Source organism: Brachyistius frenatus, unplaced genomic scaffold, assembly GCF_029030835.1.
Source record: "Brachyistius frenatus isolate BFR_SWC_R1_liver_20210118 unplaced genomic scaffold, ASM2903083v1 Contig_72, whole genome shotgun sequence".
Classification (NCBI taxonomy): Eukaryota; Metazoa; Chordata; class Actinopteri; family Embiotocidae; genus Brachyistius; species Brachyistius frenatus.
The window spans coordinates 1688347-1715537 of record NW_027210671.1 but is presented as its reverse complement, the minus strand read 5'-3'; the positions used below and the strand labels follow the sequence as shown (position 1 = coordinate 1715537).

General features: G+C 41.9%; 1 protein-coding gene and 1 long non-coding RNA gene across 4 annotated transcripts in view; one reads left to right on the top strand and one right to left on the bottom strand.

Moving 5' to 3' along the window:
• Positions 1-27191, top strand: part of LOC138626308 (ADP-ribosylation factor-like protein 15) — a 155379-nt gene extending 128188 nt beyond the window's left edge. For all 3 annotated transcript variants that reach the window (XM_069707867.1, XM_069707869.1, XM_069707868.1), the window contains one exon: positions 25244-27191. In XM_069707867.1, the coding sequence (XP_069563968.1) occupies positions 25244-25396 (153 nt within the window). In that variant the 3' untranslated portion in view covers positions 25397-27191. The remainder of the gene's footprint in view (positions 1-25243) is intronic.
• Positions 1236-25243, bottom strand: LOC138626319 (uncharacterized). The gene is made up of 3 exons (XR_011311285.1): positions 25221-25243; positions 7646-7700; positions 1236-1278 (listed from the first exon to the last, which is right to left on the bottom strand). It is a non-coding gene; the product is annotated as an uncharacterized lncRNA (long non-coding RNA).

The window sequence follows — 27191 nt, the reverse complement described above, 5'->3', positions numbered from 1 at the left end:
AAAAAGAAACAAAGGAAGTTTTTTTTTTACTGAACAGCCAAATCTGATTTGACTGACAGAATCCTGAGTTGAGGCCTAACCAGTGTGCAGCAACCCCTGTTTGCTCCCTTTCAACAAATGTGCTTTTAGTAAAAAAAGAAAGCTTTCATTTTCATGCTGCCAGAAGCCAGGTGTCTTGAGCACCACAAGCCTTCCTCTATATGATCAAAGCTGCAGCATTATCTCCAACATTCTTCAAGTGCGATAACATATCGTGCTGAAGGGGTTACTGAACCGTGCAGACTACTGCTTTTTCCACCTACTCAGTCTGTATGCCATTAACCCATTCTCATATCATTTCCAGTTGCTGAATGGGCCATTTTGATTAGTGATAATTTAAAATGTTGATATATTTAGAGATCATTTCAGTGTGGTCTACTTGCATGTGTTTTATGTTTTCATTTGGCCAGTACACACGGACCCCACACGTCCATGGGACTAAAATGCGATCTGTGTCTGGTTATGCTATTTGTATAATCATTGATTCAACCCGACGCATGTGTTTATACGTTATTTATTTGTTTTGTTGTCTGCATTCTGTGCTTGCAATGATCATTCCTCAGTTTTCATGCAACCCATAGAAAAAAGTTGAACTGGGAAGTGTTGTTGTGAACATGAAGAATGGACAAGGTGAAATGAGACATGCCTTTTTTTTATATGTCGTTTTGTCTGCAGAGTTACTTGAATTCTTATAAAGGGAAACAAATTAAATCACTGGAGTGTCCCCGGCTACTGTCCCCGTTGCATCCTTTTTAGTCCACCATGGGTTTAAACACTTCAGTCAGATAACAATAAACTGCAGAGTAACAGAATCACTGGGTTGTTGTGGTTTTGCTTGGAAAATGTACTTCTCACAAAAAAGCAATGTATTCTTTACAGCCCATAGGATGTGAACAATAAAAAAAAAAAACTGATATTTTAATGACTAATTACTTTGTTACTTTGAGTTTGGACCAAACAGTCCATGAAGAATCAGAGCAGCTGACAGACAACTTCTTCCATCCTAAACTACCACGTAAAGTCAGTGAGCATCAGGGTTTCTCTGCCACTGCCACACACATTTCAGGGCCTTACTGTCACTGTGTGTGTAGCGTGTGCTTACGTTGGGCCGTGTTACGCGTAAGTCCAGGTCGACTTGTGTCTTCATCGAACCAGATGACAGATGAATCCCCGGGCTGTCTGTGCCACATGAGACAGTCCTCCTCAGCTTCCTGTGATCTGGATTACCCTCCCAAAGTGCTGAGAGCAAAAGAAGACAGAAAAATGCAATGGTAGTATTAATTTAAGGCTGAATAATGTCTTAACTTCACCACATCTTTAAGTCAATTGACTCACCAAAAGACCTTTACAGTCATTTATTGCAGCAACAGAAAAGCCTTTGATGTTACAGCAGCAGCGATACACCTTAAATGCAAAGAAAATGAAGCATGTCATGACATGTTTTCTCATTGTATTTGTTATACATCCCAAGAGTTTTTGCAAATTACATGGCTCATATACAATACTGTAGCTTTTGTGTTTAAGTTGTGACTTCCATCTAGTTTGACCCCTTTTTTTTCTTTCTTCACAAACTTTCCCCTCTGGGAACAGTTTGATGCTGTTTGTTGGGAGCTGATGTGGGTGGTGTGAGCCATGCAACTCTGAAACCCTGCCACCCTGCTCCTGTGTCCTCGTCTGTCCCTGTCTGGCCTGCCTACCCCTCCACTTCCCTCCTGCCGTGTCCTTCTCTGAGGGCCAGCTCCTCTGAACCCAAACAACAGCTCCATTTGTTCTGCCGGGGCTGGGAATGCACTCAGCCATCTTTAGCTATGTTTCTGCCAGCCCCAGTGGATGCCAAACCTGTGGACCTTACTCCTATGCCAGCTCTTCTATTTCTTTTGCTTTCTTTTGCTGTGTCTGCTTGTGTATATGACAGTGCCAATGTCTAAGTCAGCGGTAAAGGGTCCTGAGAATTGACCATCCGTGCAGCTTTGTGATGGTTAACCTATTGTACTGTAAATGCTTCAATCAAGCTTGATTTTATTGAAAGATTTAGATTACTGTTGAGTGCATCCCACTGCAGTGAATGATTGGTTGAACTTCCAACAGATATACATTATGTATTAGTGAGACAATGGTGGTGTTTTTAATGTTTTCGTTAGATTTAAATGTACGGTCCATACAACATTGTTCTTGAAACACAATTTAATTTAGAGATTGAGTAATTTTTTTTCATTCAAGAAAGTACTGTTGAACTCCTGAATTGTTTCTTTCTTGAGGCATTTATGCTCCAAATATGTCAACTTATAGAAAGGGAGCATAAAATGCCTACAAGAGTTTTCTTTATGGATCCAAATGTGATACATTTCTAGATGTGTTACAGACAATGAAACCCAGGTTATTTTCTGTTGCTAAAATATACAGATATTATCCCCAAAACACTTCACAGACACGGTATTGCTAACTAAGCGGCTGCACACAGCAAAGTGTCTCGTCATTACTGCAGTGCAACTCAGACAGGTGTGTGGGCAAACATTAGTTTGAAAAAACATTAAATAAGGAATTGTAATGTCATTTTTTTATCTAAAGGTGAAACTGAGTGGTTTTATCTATCTGTGCAGGCAGTTGGAAAGAACCTTTATCAGTGTGTTTACAGAGGTTGCTTCCTCAGTCCATCTTGTATTGTTTAAGGGCACTGAAGCCCGTCTTTGGATGGAATCACCAGGAAACTGTACAAAATATGTCATAGTTGTTGTTTTCCATACCGGACTATTATTGCTTCCAAAGTAGTTCAAGCTCCTCTTTCTTTCCACAGTCTTGTATGTTTCTTCATAAACTTATTTTTTGTAAATACAAGAAGCTGAGAGCACATCTCATTATACATCAATCTTTCCCATGTTTATTTCATCGGTCAAATATTTTGAAAACGATGACATCATTAAAACCCGCTCTCATTGCACATTCTGATATACGTTAAACCCTGAAAATGTTTTTTTTAATTATTTTTTTATAAAGTAGTAGTAGTATTTTTTACTTGAGCCAAGAAACAAGTAATGAATATATTTTTTCAGCTATTTGCATTCAAGCAGCCACTGCTCATTGGAGACAAATAGGCCATGGACTCGATGTGAATGCCTCATTGCCCAACACTCCTCCATCACCGTTGTGAGAGATGGATGAGTGAGTGTATGTAAACGCTGCATAGGGTCCCAGCACTTCTCATAGTGCAGAACCAATGTGGAGCTCTTTAGATTGCTCTTGAAGAACTTAAGAAAACACAAGTTGCTGATAGCAATCACTCAGTCTCTGAGATCCGGTGGTAACATCACTTCAAACAATCCCTGCTGCCGGATTGAGGAAAAGTGGGCAGAAGTTATTGAAGAAGAACAAATGAGCAGATTGCACTCACCAAAAGTTTAAAGTTGAATTCAAGGAAGGTCAGTTTGCTTATTGTTTCTTTAAAAAAAAAAAAAAAAAAAAAAAATTAACATCTTATGGACATATTTGCTTTTTGTCAACTTTGTACAACTTTCCAAATTCAACTTGATAAACAGGACAACAGAGAAAGTGGGCAAAAAGGGGCAGGGAGGGCTTCCTCGGCTGAGCAGAGAGAATGAAGAAAGGGGTGTAATCTACTCTGTCTGGTACATTACCCATGAATGAGGCCTGAGCACATCAGGAAACTCACAGAGGATGCACTCTGGCCTTAGGACACAAAGAGAAGGTGTGGCCAGTCCCTTTGTAGCACTTAAATTCAACACTCTTGTTTCCATACATCATTCACTTCAGTTATTTCTGGCCTTTATTCATTTGTTTTTTTGAATGTCCAGGTGCATACTTTTTGATCAACGCAGATATAAATTAAATTCATTTATCAATTAAAATGGACCAACATATAGGGGAACAGCCTTGCTTTCTTATCTGACTTGATCTTTTCTTCCACTGATTTTAGTGTCCAAGTAAGGCCAAATATCATCTGCTTTCTTTTCTGAGAAGTTCTTATCTCCGTTAGTGGGCACACACATTGTAAACAACCTGCCATTTGATCCCCACGCTCCATCTCTCTCCACTTTTAGAACCAAGTGGCCCCTTTAATGGGGATGTCCCGGCTGGCATGGATATGTCCAGACTTGTTGCCCACACACACACACACACACACACACACACACACACACACACACACACACACACACACACACACACACACACACACACACACACACACACACACACACACACACACACACACACACACACACACACACACACACACACACTTACCTACCCCCACCCTTGTGAATAATGGGGATGCTGTAGCAGGGATATGCTCATCTTTCAAGTAAACTGGGAAGTGTTATTCTCTGGGCAACAGTTACCATGTAGGACATCTGATTATAGCCGCATCCTAGGTGTTCATGGCTTATTCCGTGGTCATGATGTCATGTACACAGGAGATGTCCATGGCCTCAGTGCAACATGTTTATGTGCTTATGGGCTTAATCCAGGGCACCAGCAGGGAGTGCAGGGTCTGCATTCTTCTATATGTGCATTATAATGCCATGACATGTCTATGCCATGACTATATTGACATGTGTATTATTACAGCTGATAAAATATGCCCAAACATCAGAAAAAAACAGACAGCGCTTGCAAAGAGTATGATAAAGTACTATAAGTGAAGTAAATGTTGTGGTTAACGATCTACAATGACAGAGTTTAGAAATAATTTTCAAGCCACTTTGAAGTATTTCCTCTGTAATGACTAAGATTGAGTGCCTGTGATGCCACAGTTCAGCTAAATGTTTGAAAAAGGTTTGGTTCTGCACATTAATGCATTACTCATGAGTGTAGTAATAAGGTGGTATTAAGGCAGCAAAGCAATGTTTCATGCTGTACTTGTATTTTTGTTGTTGTTTTATAATCCTTTTGCGCGCACAAATTATGGTGATGTTGTTGCATTCTGCCCTTCAATTGTTTTCCTTTAAGGGGAAGCAGAAGACTGAGGTAGGCTTAATTGTTAGGCCAATGTGGATTCACAGGTAATTCCACATGTAAGGGTCTTAACAACGTCACAATCTCCGGGCAAAAATGGAAATGTTTTGCCAGGAAGATGCGGTGATGCATTTTTGGCTTTCAGATGAGCCGCTTTGGACTGTGTCGGTGGATTTGATCTGCCTTAAGAGGATGCACCCAGACTTTTTAAGATATTTTGTCCTGCAGTGCAATACAACTGCAACACAGACATTGACTGCAGACAGTATTGTGTGGGACTTGGCAGACACCCCCTGAAGCGTCTTTTGAAAAAGGTTACCTTGTTTGCCCCTTGAGCTATTTTTGCTCTGCCTCTCTGTCTGGACTCGCCAGTCTGTGAAAATACTCCTCGCTAACCTTACCTCCTTCCCTCTCCCTCCCATCCCATGTCTGTCATGACATCATACAAACATCAGGTATCCAAAGCAGACAGCAGTAAACGGGCGTTTGTTTAATAAGCATTATTAACACACCTGCTTTGCAGCACATTCCTGATTACAAGGTCTAATGGGACTGGCACTTCAAGAGGGATTAGCATGAGCCTGGGGGCCTACACCTGAACCCAGTGCTACTCTTATATGCAAACACCTTCGAACTCAACAAAAAGAGTTGCGGAAAAGCAGCCAAGTTATGACAATGTGTTTTATCCCCTTGTGTAACTACACACCCACCAAACGCTGTGATCCACCCCTTTGTCTAGATTGATGTTTTTTTTTACACTGAAAGAGAAAAATTAGGAGTCTAAGGAATAATTCGTTCAGCGACCATGTCCGTATGTACTCAAAACATTGTAGTTAGTACACACAAGTTACATTGTGTTGTTCAATATCTTTTCCTTTGTTGGAAAAAAACAAACTAAAATGGGCTTTGATGCTGATGAAAAAATGACTAGGCTTTTATGACTGAATAATATAAATTAGGTCAAATGTTGTCCTACAGACCCACAAAAACTGCACTTTATGTGTGACTCTTTTCTTTTTTTTTTTAACCCATTCAAAGTAATTACAGGGTTATTGTTGCCACTGGCTAGACCCTGCTCACTTTAGTTATCGGTGAACTACGATACACAGTTAACTTGCTGTGCAACTATTACCAGTGTTTGCAGGATTGTTAGAACTATTATGTGAAATTTTAAGGTTAACTTTATTTTACATAATCTCACCTAAAGTGTGATCAAAGTATGGCTGAGCCACTGTAGTGTACATCAGACACACAATTCCAATGATGTGGGGTTTTTGGTACTGCGTGTTTTGTCATGCCCAGTGTACTATTTGTCCCGTTACTAAGTGCAAATATAAAAGAAAATCTTTCTCGTTTCCCACACAGAACATTACTCTTTCCAGTCCCCAAGTGGGTGGTGGTAATTGTTGTCAATTTGCCTCTTAAACTGTGGGCATAGCATGTATTTGTCTGTGTACCACCGGCATGTACCAGATTTGCAGGGCCACCTATTCATTTTTTTTTAATCATTGTGGATATGTGAGCATCGGTTTAAAGCATGTGCCATGTTGCATTATACCATGAAGGACTTGTGGGCTGGTGGTATGGCTCGTTTTTGGTGTTGCTTTGCAGAGTGGAGGCAGTTTTGGATGCGGCCACATAAAAACAGTTAACTTTTTTATATTTGAAAGAAAAAATAGGTTATTTCACTTTATCTGTTTATGTAACACCAAATTACAAAACGTTAGATCCCTGCATGCATTCTGCTTACACATAGCGCGTAATGTCAGTCTGGAAGTGGAGTCACTGCCCCTCAGGTTTAACCAGGGATTGTGAGGGAATGAACAAAATGTCTAGGGAAATGACTAAGCCCCCTAAGACCTAATGGGGGCTAATGATGAAATGTTAAATGTCTCTGATGTGATATGACCAGAATGACCCTACGTGGGCTAGCTCACGGGGAGTCTGCTTAATGTCTGCACTCTGCGCCGTGACCAGTCGTCAGCGCTGACATCCTCTCTGAACACCGTGTTTCTGCTAAATCGTCTCGGGCGCTCGCTGTCTGGAGGGGAACCAACTGATTTTGGGTGTTTGAGAAGCAGCAGTCTCGTAGCCTCCAGACGAAGCCTGTGGTAGCTCTGCTTTCTACTGATGCGGATGCACATATACAAACAGGATATATGTCTTCTGCTGCTATTCTGGGAAAGTGCTAGAAATCTTTTGTTTTTCAATGTATGGAGCAAGATATTAAAAGCTTTGTCCTTCTTCCTCTTTGATTGAAAATACTCCTTTAGCATCTGTTGAGCAGAAGGGGCTTTCTGCTACACAACATTTATGATATTGTTTCCTTTTTTTCTTTGGTAATCCTAGCCTGTGGAAGGATGGAGTGTGTTTTTCACCTGTGGAATAGACAATAGAGAGGATGGCATTTCATCTCTCACAATTATTGCTGAAATCTGTATACATCCGGACAACTGCGTGCTTAACGGAAGCTTTGTAATAGTCTCTTGTAATTGAGGCCTTTAGAAGTGATGCATGGGTGTTGAGAGCCCTTATTGTTTGCTTGACACCAAACAGTTATGTTCACACCTCGAGTGGAGTCACTTCCCCACAAAGTGTTTTTCTGAGCCATATATATTTTCAGCAGTGTTTGTACCTGTCAAAAAGTTGCAGGTGATAGCCCTGCAGTGCTTCTGTGCAGTCCAACTGATCTGTACAATAAGGAAAGATGAAAGCTGTGAAAAAGCAGGCAGACAATAAAAACGAACTGTTCTTTGAACAAATAAATAATCCACTGCCAGGTTTTGGAACAGTTTCAAGTCCCACAACAATGCTCACTCAGCAAACTCCGCTTTGATTTGACTTTTACTTCTCTCATCCAAAATGCTCTAATTCACTCCCCGTGATGAAGGCTCCACTTAATCAGTCCGAGTTCATTTGCTGATAAAACTTGAGAAGAACTCCTTTCTAAAGGCTCTCACCTCTGCTGCGGATTTAGGAATTAGACACTGTAAATGTTTGACAGCAATATATACAGTTACCCTCAACTGATAACCTCTGCTCTCCTCGGAGGCTTTTCATTACCCTCGTGAATGCTGATTAATGTTGTGAGTCACTCGATAGAAATGCTGTACGTTTAATGAACTGACTGTAAGAGTGAAGGATATGTCACTGAAAACATCTTTAAGGTGTGTCATTTACGGTTAGTTTAGCTGCTCCATAAGAATATCATAAGAAGGTATTTTGGGGATTTAAGTACCAAAAACCATCTCAGTATAGTTTTACATCTCCCAACAACAGACTGTTTTGTGTCTGTGTCTTTACAGTGCATTGATATCCAATCAATGATATCCAATGATATCCAATATTGATATCAGCCAATCAATGCAGTGCATTGATTGGCTGACCCTTTTCTGTGCCCAGGCCAAATACAGATTTTCTTCAATCTTGCAGCTTGCTACCTCTGCAACAGACTGACTGCTGACATATGGCATCAGCATGAGTTTGTGACATCACAATCTTACAGAGGTCCAATGGGCTCACCTAAACAGCACAGTTGCTTAATACAGGCTCTGTGCATTTCACTATGAACTGAGTGTTTTGACACTTTGACAGTATTTATTCAGAAAAGAAATAGAAATCTGAATGTGAATTCTGCATGCAAGTAGGGAACAATCACACCAAGTATCTGAATCACTGGAACACTCACACCTGGCTCATTTTCTCTCTTGCCATGTGCTGCCTCCATGCAATGTTTGCCACCCATGCTTTTCACATATTTATGGTAATGTGACAGAATCCTGACTCTGCAGCACTCCATCACATTTGTTTCCGTTTGTGTGACCCAAACTTGGCCAAGCATGTTAATAAAAGTTAATTACAATCAGGTGCAGGTATACCACTCCTGGACAAAACAACCACCAACCACATTTTTTTTGTCTAGTCCGCACAAAAGAAACAACAACTAAACAACCCGTAGAGGCATGTTTAAAAACCTTGTTTTAATTATATAAGTTGTATTTATTTGGTTTAGTTTATGTTTTAGATCCGTGTTCTCGCCCCAGGTCAGGGAAACCCCACAGTTTCTTAGAAACTGAGACATAGAAAAACAAAGCTATGTATACTGAAGGCTTGTGGTGTGATGATTCATAGATCTGAAGAAATACGCTGTACTACATCGGTTCCAATATTGGCCTTTGGTTTTATTAACCAGAAATTGTAACATCAAATAAGAGGTTTTATTGTTGTTCCTGCTTTATTGTGAGTCTCCCATTTTATTTAATGGGTAGTGGACTGTTTGTCTCTCTCTGCCTGTGCGATCGCTCACACACACACACGTCACATGTCCCCCTTCACCGCTCGCTCAAAGAAAACACAGACTTGGCTCTGTGTACCCGTTTGAGCTCTGTCAAAGATATTCTTTATGGCCAGTGAACTGTGCTCTGCCTGAAACATATTGATCAGTTCTCTTAAGTCTCTGAAGTAAAGTCATATTTCCAATTCCCAAATCCTCACTATAGTCCTCAGACTTTTTTCTTTGCATGGCCATTTGTGTTTCTATTTATGAATCATAAAAAGCAGAATGACACAAACGTCTTTAGATAATATGTTGTTTTTTTTATTCTGTCTGTGGATGCATTTTCATATTTGATTGAGTCAAAGTATTCCCAAAAGATTGATAACTCTCCCTCTTTTATCAGGAGAGGCAGCAGATGGAAACCCTCTTTGGACCTTTTATTACAAGCTGTTATGGAAATACAGAGTTTTTTTTTATTTTATTATAACAGTGCATTTGCATTTGTCTGATTAAAAATTTGTCTAAATGCATCACATTAATACAGTGTATCTCATTCTCCACATAAATAGAGATCATGATTGAAAGTCTAGACAAGCATAGATGATAATGAATAGATTCATACAGAGATGTTAAATTAATTTGTAGCTAGAAATAAGGCTTGATTAGTTGATTGAACAAAAATGCACTTTAATTATTGTAGTAATGGACAAAGTTAGTTAGTTTGAAATATGACGCATCTCTTTCTGAGCCACATAATGTTCTTACTCACCCTCGGCAGGTGGTAGACACCCAGATGGCTTCTTAAATGTTACATTCAATTGATTACTTGCTTTTAGCCATTAATTAGTCTGTACGTAATCTCAGCATGCATGCAGCGTGTTGCATTGCCAAGTAAGTAATGCGTTGCTGCAAGTCCTGCCCTCCACAATCTATGGAGCTCAGCGCATGCTGAATCTTGCCTTACTCTCTTTGCACCTTCAGTATACAGTACATTAATGTGATCTGAATGTCAGAGGGTTCCTAATGATTGTTATTATCAAAACAGATAATTTGTTAAAACTGAGGCTTTCAAGATAACTCATCATTGAGTCTCACACAAGGCCAGGCAGCATTTATATCTTGTTGTGGTAACCATGGAATTAAAGGAATTTCTAAACCTTCAGGCTCTCAAAATTAATTAGAACAGGTCACTTAATCTAACAAAACCTGAATTCTGCTTCAGTCTGCCTCCTAGAAGTTACATTAATATACAATTAAGTTACAAGTGTGAATATGTTGAAAAGGAAACATAAGGCAGGCCAAATTAAGTTTTCTATCAACATAGAAGGGGTGTGTGGAGGTGTTCTCCTGCTCAGAACAAGGTGGCACCATGTGGCCAAATTTGCTAGACCCGTGTTGTCCAAAAGGAATCTCATAGATTTTGGATTTGTCATGTGCCCGTGACAGTAATTATAATTTCAGTGTCCATCACTGTCTCTTAAAATGGCAAAAAGTGAGATGATAACTTTTGATCAAACTGTGTTGGGAATAGTCCAAGACGGAAGTGGCTAGTCAACCACTGTCTTCTGTCACATTTTGCACATGGTGAACTGGCAGGTCTTGGCACACATTGGGTGGTGGCTGTGCTCAGTGACTCATGTGGCGCCCAGTGTCTGAAACTTTCGTCAAACGTCTGGCACATGGTGTGTGTGTGTGTGTCATTGTAGCCTGTGACGCTGGTGGCTCTAAATTCCCCAGTGGCTGCTGATTGGCTGTCCAGAAGATGAGGCACAGGTAAGGGCCAATCAATGAACCTTGAGAAGGAAACAACACAGTGTGAGCAACTCAGTTACCAAATGGCTCTAACTAACTTGTTAAGATCACCCTTACAATACCTTGCACTTGCGTCATTACTGAGTGGAAATGTCTAATTATTGCCAGCTCATTTAGAATAATCATCAGGGTGAAAGTTGTACTTCAGTCACAAATAAGAATGTTAAATAATGTTTGTGGAGTTTTTGACGTATTTTTATTACAAGTCTTCCTCTCTGTTTTTTTTTTTTAACAGGAGTGCTCAAATGCTGCCAGTACCAGCTTTCTTTGACCTTTTGGGGGTGGTGGGGTGGGGGGGGGGGGGGGCGATTGAGTTCATCATATCATCTGTCTCTTATTGGCAATAGCAAAAAAGTTCTTTCCTACGAGCTCAAATTGAAAGATTATTTTGCAAAAGAGACCTTTAAAGGAAATAAAAATAGGGATGAGACACAATAAAATGTATCCAGTCACACAAAAACAAACACATTGTTATTAAGCTCCAAAATTAAGGTCTTAAAAAAATCTCTTTTTGGAAAATGTTAGTCATTTGAAAAGTAAAGCTACAAGGATTTGCACTGCACTTTGCAGAATGCAGTTTGAATGTGCTCTGTTAGAAGTGAGGAATCATAATTTGAGGTCTTTGAAGGTCAAACACAGACAATGAAACAAAATGACTTGAGGTCAGAAACTGAGCAAAAGCACGTTTCATAAAAAACAATTAACCTCTGTCCCTCCCCATCATTGTTTTCACACTTCTCTGACACATTCTTTGAAAAGGAAAACTTCCATCCAGTCACAAGTGTGGTGATGTTATTGTATGTGATGATGTCAGATGTCTGTTCATTGACGGAGGTGATGATACAAGTCGTGATGGACCTTAACGGGTGTTTTCTCTCCTCTCTCAGCTTGTTTTTGATTGTCACAGGCTGTTTTTTTTTTTTTTTTTTTTTTTTTTTTTTTTAAGGAAAGGAAGGGCTGGTGATATTAAGAGGCCTGGAGGGGGGCATGTTTGCTCAACTCAGCTCGTCTGTAAACACTGATGCTCACGACAAAAGTGATGCTATGTTTAACACCAAACAGCATGTCACTATTGCGTCGGCTTGCCCTTTGTTTTTTCACATACCTCATCGCCGGAATAAGCTGCGGTCAGTGCTTAATCACCAGAAGGGCAGTGTGTGAGCTATGACCTTAGTCTTTTCATCTCGATTTAATCACAGACAATCGACAACAAATTTCTGCAGCCCTGTCAAATCATTCAGCAGATGTCTGTATTCTTCAGTGGTTTGCTTCTGCCTTAAGAGAGTTAAGTTATGTTGCAAAAGTAAAAGTGAGCCAATTTCATCTTTCTTCTTCTCTCTGCAGAATAATAATTAAGAGAAATTCCAAAAGGGCTCATTGCCAGTCTTGTAAAGATGAGATCATTGTGCAGTGTCAAATGATTTTTATCAGCCAGACTGCCAAAGATTGGAGCTAATGAAAACTGCGACTCGAGTGCAGTCAGCATTTCAAACAGACGTTCTTTCTGAATTCGACTAATTTCCCAATAAAACTTTTCTTTGTGGGGCCAAATGAAGACGAATGCGCTCTAAACTTTAAAGGTCCAGCTGTTGCATAAAAATGTCTGGTGCAACACAGCGTCAGCAGAGAGACTACCATAGATTTGGAGTATCGAGCGTCTATTTCATAAGAGGAAGGGAAGCATTCAGATGTTGAACGACATCATATGCAGCTGTGGGGTTGTTTTGGACTATTTTTGCCTGTGCTGTTAAACTACAAAAGGAGAAAATACCTCTCCTATACTGACAGTCATTATAGAATATATCTGCAGTCACTCAGATCAGATTTCCTCTCTGTATGCTGAGTGTGCAGATGAGACTGATGGAGGTACTGAACGGGAGGACAGCGGATGAACAGCAGGAAAGCAGACAGGCGGAGGGGGGAGTGGGTCAGGTGGCGTGACTTTTTACTCCGCGGCTCACTGACCTTGACAATAGAGCCACAGTCAGTGACTCTGATAGCTCTCTCTCCGATAGCGTTTCTTGCTCTCTCTCTGCCCCTCTGTCTGTTTCTCTCTTTCACTGTCTCTCTCTTCCTCTCAATCCCTTTTTCCTCTCACCCCCCCCCCCCTCTCTCTCTCTGCTTGCTCCTAGCGAGTCCTATGGCAGCCAAAATGCACCACCGCCACCTCTCTGCTGCAGCTCACCCCCCTCTTACCTCACGTCTGCTCTTTTTCCAGACAAGCGGGTTTAAAAAGTCAACTGCGTATTGAGCCGTCTAGACTGAAGCCGGTCAGCGACCAGCCCTCCCCACCCCCAACTCCCCTCTCCAACCCCACTCTTGTGAGTTGCTGGCTACAGTGGAAAAATGGATGAGGAGCAGGTGCCCTTGCTGAGGGCTCATTTCTAGCCAAGTGCAAAATGGCTCTGTGGTCACATTATATAAACATATTGACCACAGTGGAGCAATGTAGTGACAGTCAAGCTCAACTTGGCTCTGGACATGTTGACAGCATTAAATAGGTTTTCTTTCACTGTAATAAAATGAACTGACACAATGAGGGTTAATTACTACAATAACATACGATGTGTAATAGCATCTTTTACATCAATGAAAATGATTATTTATGAGTATTTACATAAAATATGTCAGTGTTCTATAACCAAGATAAATCTGTCCACTGCCTCTTTTTCATTTAGAAGGTGTTGGAGTTTTAAATAAGGGCACGCTCTCCTCCACATATATAAAACACAAGTGCCAGTTCCAGAGTGAACTCCCCCTCTCTGCTGCCTGTTATTCTTTTGATGTTCACTTTTATGGGTAATTTTTAACTTCCTATTTTGGATGCCGGTAGCAACAAAGTGATTTACTTCACGCATGCTTGTCATTATTGTGGTTCATGCTATTTTACAGTGCACAAACAAATTATTTGGTTGTGAAACCTACAGTACGAGTCGGCTGACACGTTCATGTTTTAATAGCACTGAAAACACTGTGATATTATTTTCTGAAACATTCATAGAGAAGAAAATTTGTATCTCGGCAGAAATGTTTGCAAACAGTTTGCACAAGCTGCACCAGATCTGTATAGTTTGTGAGGGTGCTTTCAGCTCCCCTCTTGTCAGTTGATTAGGTGTACTGTATGGCACCCGAAGTGTGACATTCCATGTAAAGCAGAGCCTGATAGGTTTTTAAGAGGTGTCTCCAGCCAGCCGGTGGCCCCGCCATGTGCAGTTAGATGACTTTATCCTCTCTGGTAAAACGCAGCGTTGACAGCTCTTGATTTTCCAGCAGAACATTAAACTCGTACAATTAAGCTGTCTCTAAATGCCAGATTCAGCTTTTTAAATCCTGTATCACATGTTATCTTGTCATTGCTCTTCATTTGATAACTTAACTTCATGCTGAGACGTTTTAAAGATGTTTGCGCCCAACAGATCCTGTCGGGTTTACTGCTTTGGATTATTTCTATAACTTTGGGATTCATCACTTCTCATCGAGTTTCAGTCCGAGTAACATGTGATGCTCCAAGTTTTGTCATAAAGTGAAGATTATTGATGCAAAGTTGTTTCCCTCTCAAACAGGACAGCAGAATTTGGAGTTGGTGATAACAGGAGAGTGAGCACCACCTTTGCATTTTGCATGTGGAGCAAAGTTCCTGACTCCTGATTGGTTATCATATCCTCTTACAGTTCCTGGAAAGAGAGTGGCGGGATAGTTGTAGGTCCTGGCAGTGATGATCAGAAAGCGCTTTTGAAAACAAAGTACAGTCAAAAAATGTTTGCCCGATGAATCCCTCACTCTGTATTTCCCTGCAGTCTTGCTAGGTGGCCCCACATCCAACTGCACTACTAAGAAGAGAAGAGTAGTGAGTCCAGATGTTTTAGCTAGTAAATGTATCTGAGTCTTTGACAAACAGAGAGCACCTTCGAGGGGTGCTGTAACATACATTTCCGTAGCGCCTATTCGCCTCTGTTTTCATGTGTAGTGTGTGAGTGTGAATGATTACAAAAAAGGAGTCCAGACCCTGGATGCCAGGAGAGATCTCAGGGACGTGTACCCAGTGCTTCATCCATCCCACCTCGGGAGCCGAGGGTTGGAAAACCAGTCAGGCAGCACATTGATTACCCTCTGGAGAATTTGTGCTCGACCTTGGAAGCGCAATATGTGAAGTTACTTAGAAACTTCTTGTTTCTTTGATGGTTTATCTCTCTTACATCTTTGTCTATCCCGCTTATGCAGCCCTCCCGCCCACCTTCATCTCAGCTTTCTTTCCTTTTCCCACCCATACAGCCTTTTTCATCGTGTCATCACTGGGCTGGTGGTCCATCCCTCTGGGAGGTTAAGGGGCACCGTGGGTGAGAGGGCAGTCGTCAGGTTTGTGCGGGCACTGTGCTCGCCTTTTCCCATAGCCCGTGTCAAATGCTGCTGAACCCTGACCCTGGTGGGTCCTCGCTCTCAAAATTGGTGTGGAACGCAATTCAGCCAGCCAGACCCTATTCAGGACCGGACTTTCCACTGAAGGAAAAGAACTGCCCCCGTCCCAATTGTAGTCAATGGCCCTCCCATTGTCTGCTGGTCAAGCAGGGTCGGACGACCAGCCGCCACTAGCCAGGACAAGACTTCCGAAAAGCCTATTCAGCATGCGATTTGACCCCCAGGTTCCATTGCTGACTCACATGGATCAAACGCTGGGAATCTCTGGGGGTTCTCTTCCATGGAGTTTTTCATCCATTGAAATGTGCCCTTTTCACAACTCCAAATGACAGATTTTTTTTTCTCAAAGTCTGATGGGCTTTGCACAAATTTGAAACTCGTGGAGAATTTACATCTAGGCTCTACTGATGTTTGTTTTTTACTCCTTAAATATCTCAACATTAATGGCCTTTATTGAGTTTATACATTGGACATGGGGCAGCTTCCATTCTTGACAGTTTTGGTATGAAAATGTTGTGAGGCTGTGGCTGCTGTTGTTGACTGTACACTCCTGATTGCTGGCAGTGATTGAAACCAGGCAGAAGCAGTTCTCTCAGAGGGAATTAATTGCTCATAAAAATAATCATATTTCCTAAACTGCATTAAATCTCACTCAGCCCAGAGAGCACTGTAACTGTGTGTACGCACAGATGCATCACCAATGTGTTGATTTTACAAATTTCAGCTTTGTTGAGTAATGTACACCAGGATTAGTAAAAGTTACTGGCAACTGATGTGGAGTGCACGCTGTGGAATGTGTGTTTTGAACAAGCAAGCCTTGGATTCATTACATCCTTTGTTTTCTGATTAGTCCTTTGTCCCATTTGTCTGCCATTTGGTTGTAAAAAAGAAAAAACTAATTAATTTATAGATCACACACACAAACATGTACACATGCACCGACACATAAAGTAACAACGTGAATATGTGGTCATGATTACGAATATGAAAAAGTTTGCAAGGCATAAAAAGTAAGAAAGCCCAGGAACCTTGAATTTCAAATATGATGGTCTCTTAGCATATGAGTGTATGTCCATGTGAGAGAGGGTGGCTGTGTGCGAGTGTGTGTGCAGACTCCAACTTGATGCATGGTTTAAATCTTTTGCAGAAGGGGAGCACTTTGATTGTAATGCCGCGTGCTGTGTGCTAGAGCGGGGGCCTACTGCAGCTTTCAAGCTGGTCAACTGTCAGGACTGCAGCGTGAAAGGGGGGCCTCCGAGTGAAAGGGGTGGAGGGTCCCACTCGGGGGTCCTGGAGGAGGAGGGGTGGCTTGTGACAGACCTCCTGGGCTTTGAGGGCCCTCTGTGTGGGCTGCTACAGCCAGGCAGCTCTCTTCACAAGAAGAGGAGAGAAAGGGCGGGCTGGGGGGAAGATGCTGGCACATTGGCCCCTGCAGCAGGGAGCACGGGCAGGACGCCAGCTCACCCGTTTTAGTCCCATAGACCAGATGTTCCTTGTCAGGGAGCTCTTGGCCTTTAATAAATTAAGTTACTGTAAATCTGTAATAAGGCAAGGCAAACATGGGCAGCCCAACTCCCCCGCTGCACACACATCTGAGATATTTTGCCCTCACAGACTTTCTCTTAGTATCCTACAGGTCAACCCCTGGTGAAGGGGCCATGTTCCAGCTACTGAACCTGCCAATTATTTTCCAGCCTGCACAAGAGGGCGGATGTTTTCCTTCCCCTTTGCCCCCAACCCGCACTCAATAGAAAATACCATTCATGTTAAGGCGGGTTTCAAACCCTCAGTGCTTGATATCTGTCACCCAAAGAGAAATGTAGTTGAGACGTTATGGTCACAGAAACTCAGAGCATTAGGTGTGCCCAATTCTGAGGGTGCAGTGACTGGTCGGTACCAAGCCTGTTCCATTGGAGAGCTGGGTGCCAAATAGAAATATATACTATTTATCAAACAGAACAATCACAGTGATGTTCAAAGCAAAAAAAAAAAAAAAAACTGTGTTTCAGTGTAACTTGTTTCTTTTCTTTTTTGATAACGGCTTACTCAAAATTCTTACTTTGAAAAACTAAAATTTGTAGAATAAAAACTCAAAAAGATCACATCATCACAGTATGATTTCTCTGTGTTCTGATGAAAATAATCATAATCCAAGATAGTTTTTGAGTGTGGTTGAGTGTGTATGCTGCAGAAAGACACTACATCTGCTGTCACCACTACCCGACCTGAGGCAAGGATCATTTACCCATGTGGCAGCCAGAGTTTTTGGAAGTCATCTGACCTGCTGCAAGAAAAATAAAAAAATAAATGCCTCTGTCCTTGTAAAAACAAAGTAAAAAAAAAAAAAAAAAAAGAAGATCTACCTGCTCATTGTCCAAATGGGAATCTTCTCATGCACATCTTTTAGATATATTTTCAGAATGCCTGCCTATATGGAAAGAACATTATCACTGCGTAAGATCCCAAATGCAATAGCATTGTTCCAAGGAACATACTGAAAGAGTCTGTAAGAATATCCCCTGTGCATCCTAGATTTACTGCACCTCTGAGGATGGCTCTGATCTGGCAGTGGTCAGTTGGCTTTGAAGAAAAGTGTACTGCAAGTGAATCACTTTGAACCTGCTCTGAGCCGAGCCCAAGGGACGACCTATCGTCTCACCTCAGTGGAACAGGACAGTAAATCTGAAAGGCTGCTCAGGTTTTGCACTATGACATTGGGACTTCAATCTTAATTTGTTGCCGGCAGAATCCCTGTTCCAACAATTCTACAACTCTGGATTGGGTCCAAGCTGGCCTCAACGCTTTAACGTGCCGGCGAAGCCTGGATTGTTTCCACAGCAAATGAAAGAACTAATTGAATGTCCACATCTTTGTTTTTCCCAATCCTTCCCTTCATGTTCAGACTTTAGTTTTATAGTCCTTGTAATTTTTGTTTTTGTTTTTGTTTTGTTTTTACTGCTGAGGCCTGATTTACTAAAGGTTTGCGTGTGTAAAATCTTGTGCAAACTCCAAACCACCCGCAAAAAAACGTCCAAGCAGATTTACCAACGACCTGCAGTGAGGATTGCATCTTTCAAATGTGCAATTTAACACACGTTGTCCCTTTTGCGTGTTTGCCTGAATGGAAATGCAAATAGAAAAATTTTGCACCCGCAGCGATATTTACTAAACCTGAAAGTAGAAACAGGAGAAGCGATTGTTGTGTATTTTAGTACGACTGAAAGGAACTTATTAATCAGGTGCGCAAATCCGGAGAGACGACTGCTCTTATTGTTGTGAGAAGGAGACGCAGAGAAACTAAAGAAGAAAGAAAATTTTGAGATGACAGAGGGAAATATTATTCAGACATATCGTTTGTCCAACGATGACATTTCTGAGTTATTGAATGAACTGAATGATGATTGACAGCCAACAACAAGGAGGAGCCACAAAATACCAGCAATTAAAAAAACTTCTTATGACTCAGCATTGTCCTGCCTCCGGGTTGTTCCAGCTTATCGCTGCTTGGATATCCCACCCAGTCACATTATTCAGGTGTGCCTTCACAGGTGCTGAATTTGTCCCGCAGAATTCACAGGTAGCTTCATCAGGTTCACGAGCACTCGCGAGACACTGAATGAAAAGTCACATGCTCATCACAGAAAGATCTGGAACTGCTGATCAGTGTTTGTTCGAGGATCTCATCCACCGTCCCTCCTTTTAATTGGAGACGTTTTATTATTAAGCCTTTTTTTGTATTTTTGTTTTTGTATGGACTTCTTCGCTGATAATCTCCTATAAAGCGTTTTGTTCGTTTTGGAAAAAACTGTACCCTGTTATTTAGTACCCTTTATTTGAGATCTTAGTGGATCAGAGCCTTGGTGAGTTTTCAAACGTCTAGATACATCTTTGTTCTGCATTTGCTTTTTTGCTTCTATTTAGGGATAGTGCAAGTGTACGTACTGTATTTGATTCGCTGCAGTTATGGATGGACCAGGGTTTGAAACGGGCTTAATGCTGAGCCCTCTGTAGTCTTGGTGTGGTCCCGAAGTACTTCATGTAATCTGGAAACAAAAGTCGTACTGCGATGTGCCTCACCTGCAGCAAATACTTTCACTGAACAGGTGATTAGGTCATTATCTACCTTGGGTAAGGTCCAGACAGTAATCCCCTCGGATGCAAAACCACGGGTCCATTACCGAAGGTGTTACAGCCTTGCTTAAATAGGCTTTAGGCTTTACTTACTGGCCAGTGGACTGTTTCATTTGACACCTCCCACAGTTTGTGGTGCAATGTTTGTTTTTTCACAGGCTTCCTAAGTGTTCCTCTCTTGGGGACCTCCAGGCTTTCTCATGTCTTTAAGGCTCTTTAGGTAAGCCGGAAAAGCAAACAAAGCCATATCTATTATATGGTGAGTGGATCTCACATTACCCTCCCATTTCAATGCAGTCGCCAGTGTGGGCCACTTTCCAAGTGACTGATATCTTCACAGGGGCCAACATGTCAAGGGATGGTGTAATTGATTGTCTTGGATATTTGAGTATGCCACTTTCCCTGGTTCAGAGACCCCCTAATGCTTCCTTCTCCAGTTATAAAGCGTACTCGTGTGGTGAGGTTTTGACATCTGACAGTGACGCTTGATAGACACGCGGTCATGGTGCATATTTATTTCGACAAGGGCATCGGAGGCCATATCCTCCATTTTATGAGGCACAGTTATTTCAAGATGCATTATATTATATTAAATATTCCAGTGCCTTTATATACTGTAAATATACAATATAAAAAGATGTGTGTTTACCACTTTCTGCTGCCTTCTCCATAGGTCACTTTATGCACACATGCTCTGAAGTAACCTTTGAACAAAGATTTTTTTTTTTTTTTTTTAAACTGGCCCCTGCTGAAGTTTTTCCAAATGAAAACCTCTAGGCTGAACTCATTGGCTCTCCAATGAGTTTATTGAGTGAAGCCCTCCTTGCTTCACAGAGTTTTGAGTTGCCTGCAGGAAAGCCATGTATGAAGGATAACTTATCTGTTTGACTAGGTCTTTTTTTTTTATCAGCTTCTCTTTAGGTTTTGGCTTTTTTAAACATGGCTGAAGGGCAAAATCTTCTCAAGTGAACATTTCCTTCTCTTCCTTTTATGATCGTATTACTTAAATAGGAAGAGATTATTAGTATTATTTGATATTATTCAATTTAGTTTTGATATTTTTCTCAGACTTTTGGAACCTGAGGCAACTGCAGGAGCCAGGCCCGACAAAATAACTTGGCCTGGATGAGAAATTGAGAGCTGACAGCATAGGTCATTTAACTTTCTTTTACGATACTTATCTGCTGTCGGAGTGTATCCAACAAACCAGGATCTGCTCCATCTGGCTTTGCTGTTAACCTCTGCAAGAATGCTAGAACCGACTTTAGATTTCCCAAATAATGTGTACATAGCGCAAAACCATTGAACCATAGTAAGTCTTTTTATCAGAAAGATCCTGAACATGGCATGTTAATGTTACGCTGTTGCTTTGGACCTCTGCCACTGCACTTTCCAGAAGGCACTTAACATGAATTACTCGCCACAAACTTGACTGCAGAAATGACTGTAGGAAACATACTGCGCAGGGCACCGATAAAATAATGAGAATGCTCCATGAGAAATGACTTTGGTTTTGAAGTTAATAAATCAGTGTTGAAACACTGCGACAAAGGTGGGTCATATTGGGCTGCATACCAGTTACTGGTGTTTATTAGCTGCCTCAGTCTGTCACATTGTTTGCACAAAGTCAGTTTCTCTCTACAATATTTTTTTACTGATACATGTAGAATTTTAAGAATGCAGGATTTCTCACCATTTTTACGGTGCTGCTCGGGCAACAATCAACAGGTTAAATCTTGAGCCCAAGTATAAATAAATAGTGTGGCCTGTGGGCAGCCTGACAGAGAAGCACAGAGTCTGAACAGCCGATAGGTGTGAATGTGAGTACGAGTAAGCCTGTTAGATTTTGTCTGTGCGGTTGAAGACCTGTTGCATAGTTCATGCTGGGAGCAACTGAAGTTCTTCCTATGAACATAAATAGAAGCAAAAATCTCGGTCTGAATAACATTTACGGAAAAAAAAATAATGATTTTAAGACTCGTTTTTTTATTTGTTTTTGTTTCAGTACAAATTTATAAGTTAAGAATATAGGCATTATGGCACAATACCATCTGATTTCCATTTTAAATCCACATTTATTTATTTTTTTAAAGTTGAAGACAACTGCAGATCACAGGATATCCTGTAAATTTGTCAGGTTTTTTCCTCACATATATTCTCAGTAGGCAACATCATGTACCTCCATGGCTTGATCTTCACCTCAGGCATCTCTTGTCCTCTCACTCCTTTTTTTTACCCTCTGTCTGCCTCCAGGGTTTGCTTAGTTGGTCAGGAGGCCAGAGCAGAGCTGTGCTGGCAGCAGACAGCCGTCGAAGCTCTTTTTATTCTGCCAGGATATCCTCTTGATTTGACTTGATGCCAGCAGTGACCATCACATGTAATAATCTGGCATAGCGATCAGCTGGATGCACGTGCCATGCATGCCCATCCGCTGTCTTATAGAGCCTGAAGTAAGCTTGCCAGCATTGGAGCTTAAGCTTATAGCTGACTAGCTGCAGAGCCACTCCCTGCAGACACGGGGTCACAAATGATCAAACCTAACATCATCCATCTTTAATGAAGTGACTTCTTCTCCAGACTTCATTTTCCAAAAAGTAATTTCTGAATTGTTTCTTTTAATCAACAATTTAAGATTTCTGTTGTAAAAATTATTTCTAGAGGAAGCTAGACATTTTTGGCCAAGTTTATTTTAGTTTCTGTCCCACAAATAAACTAAGGAATGTACCTTTATACAATTCCCCAAACTGTCCCACACCTCTCCCTCCTTCAGTGATTAAATCAGTAGCATATTTTAACACAAACTTATATTCTCCATCATCAATCGATATATAATTGAATTGGTCAACTGACCTCTGAATGACCTCCTGCATAATTTTAATGTCTTTTCATATTTACGAGGTGAAAACAGGATTTCACCACTGTATAGTTTGCCAGATTGCAAATTACACTTCACTTAAATTACACAATTAAATATAAAATCCAACCGATGCACTTTCGCCGTCATTAAACTATCCGCTCTGCATGACAAGTCAGTCCCAGAAGTCACTAACTATTCAGGGCTGCTGCCAAAGACCTCTTCTCACTGGAGCTGTCTGCCTCTCCCTGTAACAGTGTAGACCGGTGGCTAACATTACTGGATTCCAGCAGCAGGAATGCAGCTGACACAGACACAAGTGATTCAAGATTTTTTTTTTTGACACCCTTATGCATGTATAAGCCGCTTTCTCCCATGCACAAGGCGAGGCCCCCGGTCTGTATGACCTAGAAGAAGCTAGACTGGGTGACCCAGTGGTCATCCTAGGAGCCATCTGGCAACCGATGTCTTGTGTGGCTTACCCATCCCACTGCCTCACGCAATTCCTTAAGCAAGCATAAGTGTGCTTAGGAGGACTTAATCTCAGAGAAACTGGTTTGGGCCGCGCTGTTGACTGTCACTGTGGATGGATGCACCCGGCTGTCATGGGGTTCCTTAAGTCATGTAACACTGAGACAGTATTTTTGGCAGCATATCCAGTCCGTCTGTTGTGTGATTAAATCTCTGGATTGGACGTGGCCTGTCAATGAAACGTGGCCCGGATGAAGGTGTTGGTATCAGCTGGCTATTAAGCAAATTGGGTTGATTCTTTGGTATCACAGACTACTGGTGTTATAATGAGCGCACAACTGTAAGGCTGCACTAAAACCTTCACGGGCCATCTGGTGTCGTTGGTGAGATCAGTTGTCTGTTGCATAGTGCTAAAGAAGGCATTGCCACACTGCGAGATGCCCCTGGGTGTGTTCTGTTGGCCCACAAGACAAGGAGGGGAAGTGAGAGAAGCTTGAGCCTGTCTGCACTTGCACAGAGGTCACTTCTGGCCTTTTGACTGTCTGCCAGTGCAGGGGCCAAAGTCTTCCAGAAGAGGGCCTTGGCTACAGGCAGACAAGTAAGCCAGCCAGCCAGACAGGCAGCCAGCCGCATCGTCTGCAGTCTAGGTCTGGGGCTAGAGCCTGGACTAGGGCAGCTCAAGTTACCCAGACAGATTTGTTAACACTGTTTGGGTCCACTCGGCTTTCTAGCCAGGCCTCTGAGCCAAACGCTGCTGAGGTGACTTAATCTGTCATTAAACTCACATTACACCCGGACAGAGACTCAGCTCAGGGGGGCAGAGACGGCACTCATTCTCCCACTCGCTGGCATGGCTGGCTGGGTTTGAGCAGACACAAAGAATACACCACCCCCCTCCTCCTCTCCATCCTCTTCATGCCACACACCATGGCACAGTGAGACAGCCCAGCACGGTCTAGACAGAAGCAATTTCACTTGAAGTTGAAAAGTCATTTGACTGTGTGACGGCCATCCTTGTGGATTCTGCTGTTTACTGGGCTCACAAATCTGTTTGTTTTCTTGCCCTATTCAGAACACTGTGGTCATCTGCAGTCATCAGTCTTTGTTCAGCATTTGCATGAAAATGCAGAAATGCTATCTGAACTCTAAAAAGTAGGAATTCAAATCATAATTGCTATTGCGTGTAGTGAAATGTCTTAAATGGCTTCACAGCAGAGGTACTTTCCAGCCTGTCATTTGACAAACCCTCAATGTGAACAACCAGATTCTTGTGATTACTGAAAGAAAGTGATAGAAACGTTCCTTTAAACCATCACAAACGCAGCCAACATGACTAAATAGGTTAATAAGAGGGGAAATTGTACTTTAATTGCATCTGCGACATTAGTAGCATTTGAATTTTATCTCCGAGCTGCTGACAGAACTTATTTGTCTTTTCACATTCTCCACTGGCTGTCAGACAAACAGGAGGAGATGGCTGAACTTAGCTCACATGGGCAAAAAAAAAAAAAAAAAAATGCTTCCATTACTCTCAACTTGAAAATGTCAGAAACCCTAACAACCTGCAGTACCGTCAGTGGAGGTCTAAGGCATTGTTTCCCTCTGTTGAGATTTGTTTTTACGTAACAGCTGGTTCTGGTTCTCCCCCAAACCTCACCGCACCCCCACTGTCAAGAGCTGCCAAAAGCCAACATATGAACTTTATAATCGACTGTTACAAAGAGCAGCGCCAAGCCAACAAACCGCATACTTCTCAGATAAAAGGGCTGCTTTGTTTCATTTATTCAGTCTAACTTTGTTTATTTTATTTATTAATTTACACTTTGCTCAAGACAGAGCTGCAAAATTAGACCTGCTTCTCACTCCGAAGTGGCTCAGCTGATGTGACAGTCATCGGAAAAAAAGAAGGTCTTACCAGTTTTCTATCCTACACATTACTAAAGCACAAGGTAATATTGCCGGCTTAGTACCATGTATTTGAGGGAGGTTTTATAACCGGATTCACCTGGTGGGATGTTTGTTTCGGATCAAAACAAGCAGACTGTTCACCATAAATAGCACAAAGTTTCAGACCAGTGTCTAAAACAGCAAGTTTGAGTGAAGATGACCTGCAGGAAAACAAAACATCTGATTTTTTTTATTATGATTTTATTCACACAAATGAACCGAAAACCAGAGCTGTTATTCTTCCTGAAATACTAAATATGATCATTTCTGAGAGTCTGCGGTGACTGACCAGTTTAAACTCACCTGCACTGTTCTTGTGACCTCAGATAAAGAAGTACTTTGAGCTGGAGCCCCTGGCCCGAGGGAAGCGCTGGATCCTGGAGGGCAGCACCACCGACAACATGGAGGCCGTGAAGGAGAGCTTCGGTCAGTTCATTAGCCTGCTGGAGGACAAAGACACAGAGCCTGCCAGGATATGATGCTAACACTGCTAATGCTAAGAGACTTGAGCGGTTCACGAACCACCACATCCCAAGCGCGCACACACACACACACACACACAGCCACGCAAAGACACTAACAAGTACACAAGAGGAAAACCTCTCGCTCTTTGAGATGTGTATTGTATGTTATCCTCCCTTCACTGCGGCCTCATTATTTTCAAAGCGGAAGAGTGTGCACGAGCGGCGGCCTCCGGAGGAGAGGCACCTTCAAACCCACCCGGTGTGAAGCAGTGTGTCAAGAAAAATCATTGAACTTTGCCAAGAATGGAAATCTTGTTTACTACTGTCTGTGCCGTTGTGAGTTAATCAGTGGCATTTGGGACGTCATCATTGGACACTAACACAACAAATCTACACACGCGCGCACGCACACACACACACACACACACACACACACACACACACACACACACACACACACACACACACACACACACACACACACACACACACACACACAGAGTGGAGTGTAGGTTGTCTGTAGATATGTTTAACGTCTCCACTGGTTACTTTGTAGGGTGTCTGGGTGGGCATGCTCCATGTTCTTTCCACTGAGAAGTACTGTATGGCTGTCAAGTGTGCTTCTCCTTTTGACTCGGTAACAGCGAACGACTTCGTGAGTGCGTAGTCCAAAGCCTCGTCTTATCTACAGTAGTTACATATCGGTGTGCCGCGCCGCGTCTGTATCGCTAATCTGAATAGTGTAGTCTTCAGTATCTCATGGAGTATTATGAGCATATTGCTGTGTGACCTCCTGCACAGCCAAGTACTTCTTACTAATCACGTGACTAAGTGCGAGGTGACTTTACGGAGACGGGAGTCCATGCGGAGACAGTGGGAACAAGTCTGAATGCTTTTATACATGTGCAACTTAGGATATATTTTATAGCTCTGTATGTTAACCTCGTAGAGCAACATTCCGATTTTTTTTTTTTTTTATATGTCATACATACATATGTCACACATGTGAGTTCTTTCAAGACCAAAACAGAATATATAACGATTGACTTGGCAGGAGGTGCCCACAAGGTAGAGAAGTGCAATGGATTTTGTTTCTTTGTTTAGTAAATGTTTGTTTTGTTATTTTTTTTTTTTTTATTATTTCTTCTTTTTTTTTTTGCAGTATTTTTTTTTTTTTTTTAATTTGACATAATCCCTCTCAGCATTGGCTTGTGACTGCCGTCTCCCATCAGGGTGGAATACAAACTATCAATTAGCCACAGCAACAGCTGCATCTGACAAGTCCCTGTCCTACACCCTTAATGCCTTCCAACTGTCTGAAGACCCCTCCCCGTCCGCCCCACCCCACCTCGTCCCTACCCCGACACTGCTCCCCGTCCCCCCTCCGCTGCTCCACCGGCCGTCTCTCAGCCCGGCTGCCCTCATGTGGACGCCACAACCTCCAGAATGATCGAGTTCGTTGTGCCACAGGTGTGTGTGTGTTTGTGATGTTTGTTCCACTAATGGACGATGTTCACACCTCCCTCCTGTGGGCTCTGTGTTTTTATTGTTGTAATTTTGATCAGTATCTCGTCAGGTTTTTAGAGATTTAATCACTTTTTGTACCTGATGTGAGAACTGAGTGGATCTGTGCATTTGTTGGTTTGAATGCAAAATAAATGTGTCGATGAGGGATTCTCCCGGTGTTGGACTCATCTGCTGTCGTCTGCTCACACAAACCTTTTTAAACAAACACTGCGTTCTGTTTTTGTTTTTTTATTAAATCATGTGTTTTGTCTAAAATAGCAATTAAAGTTTAAAAAAATTAAAA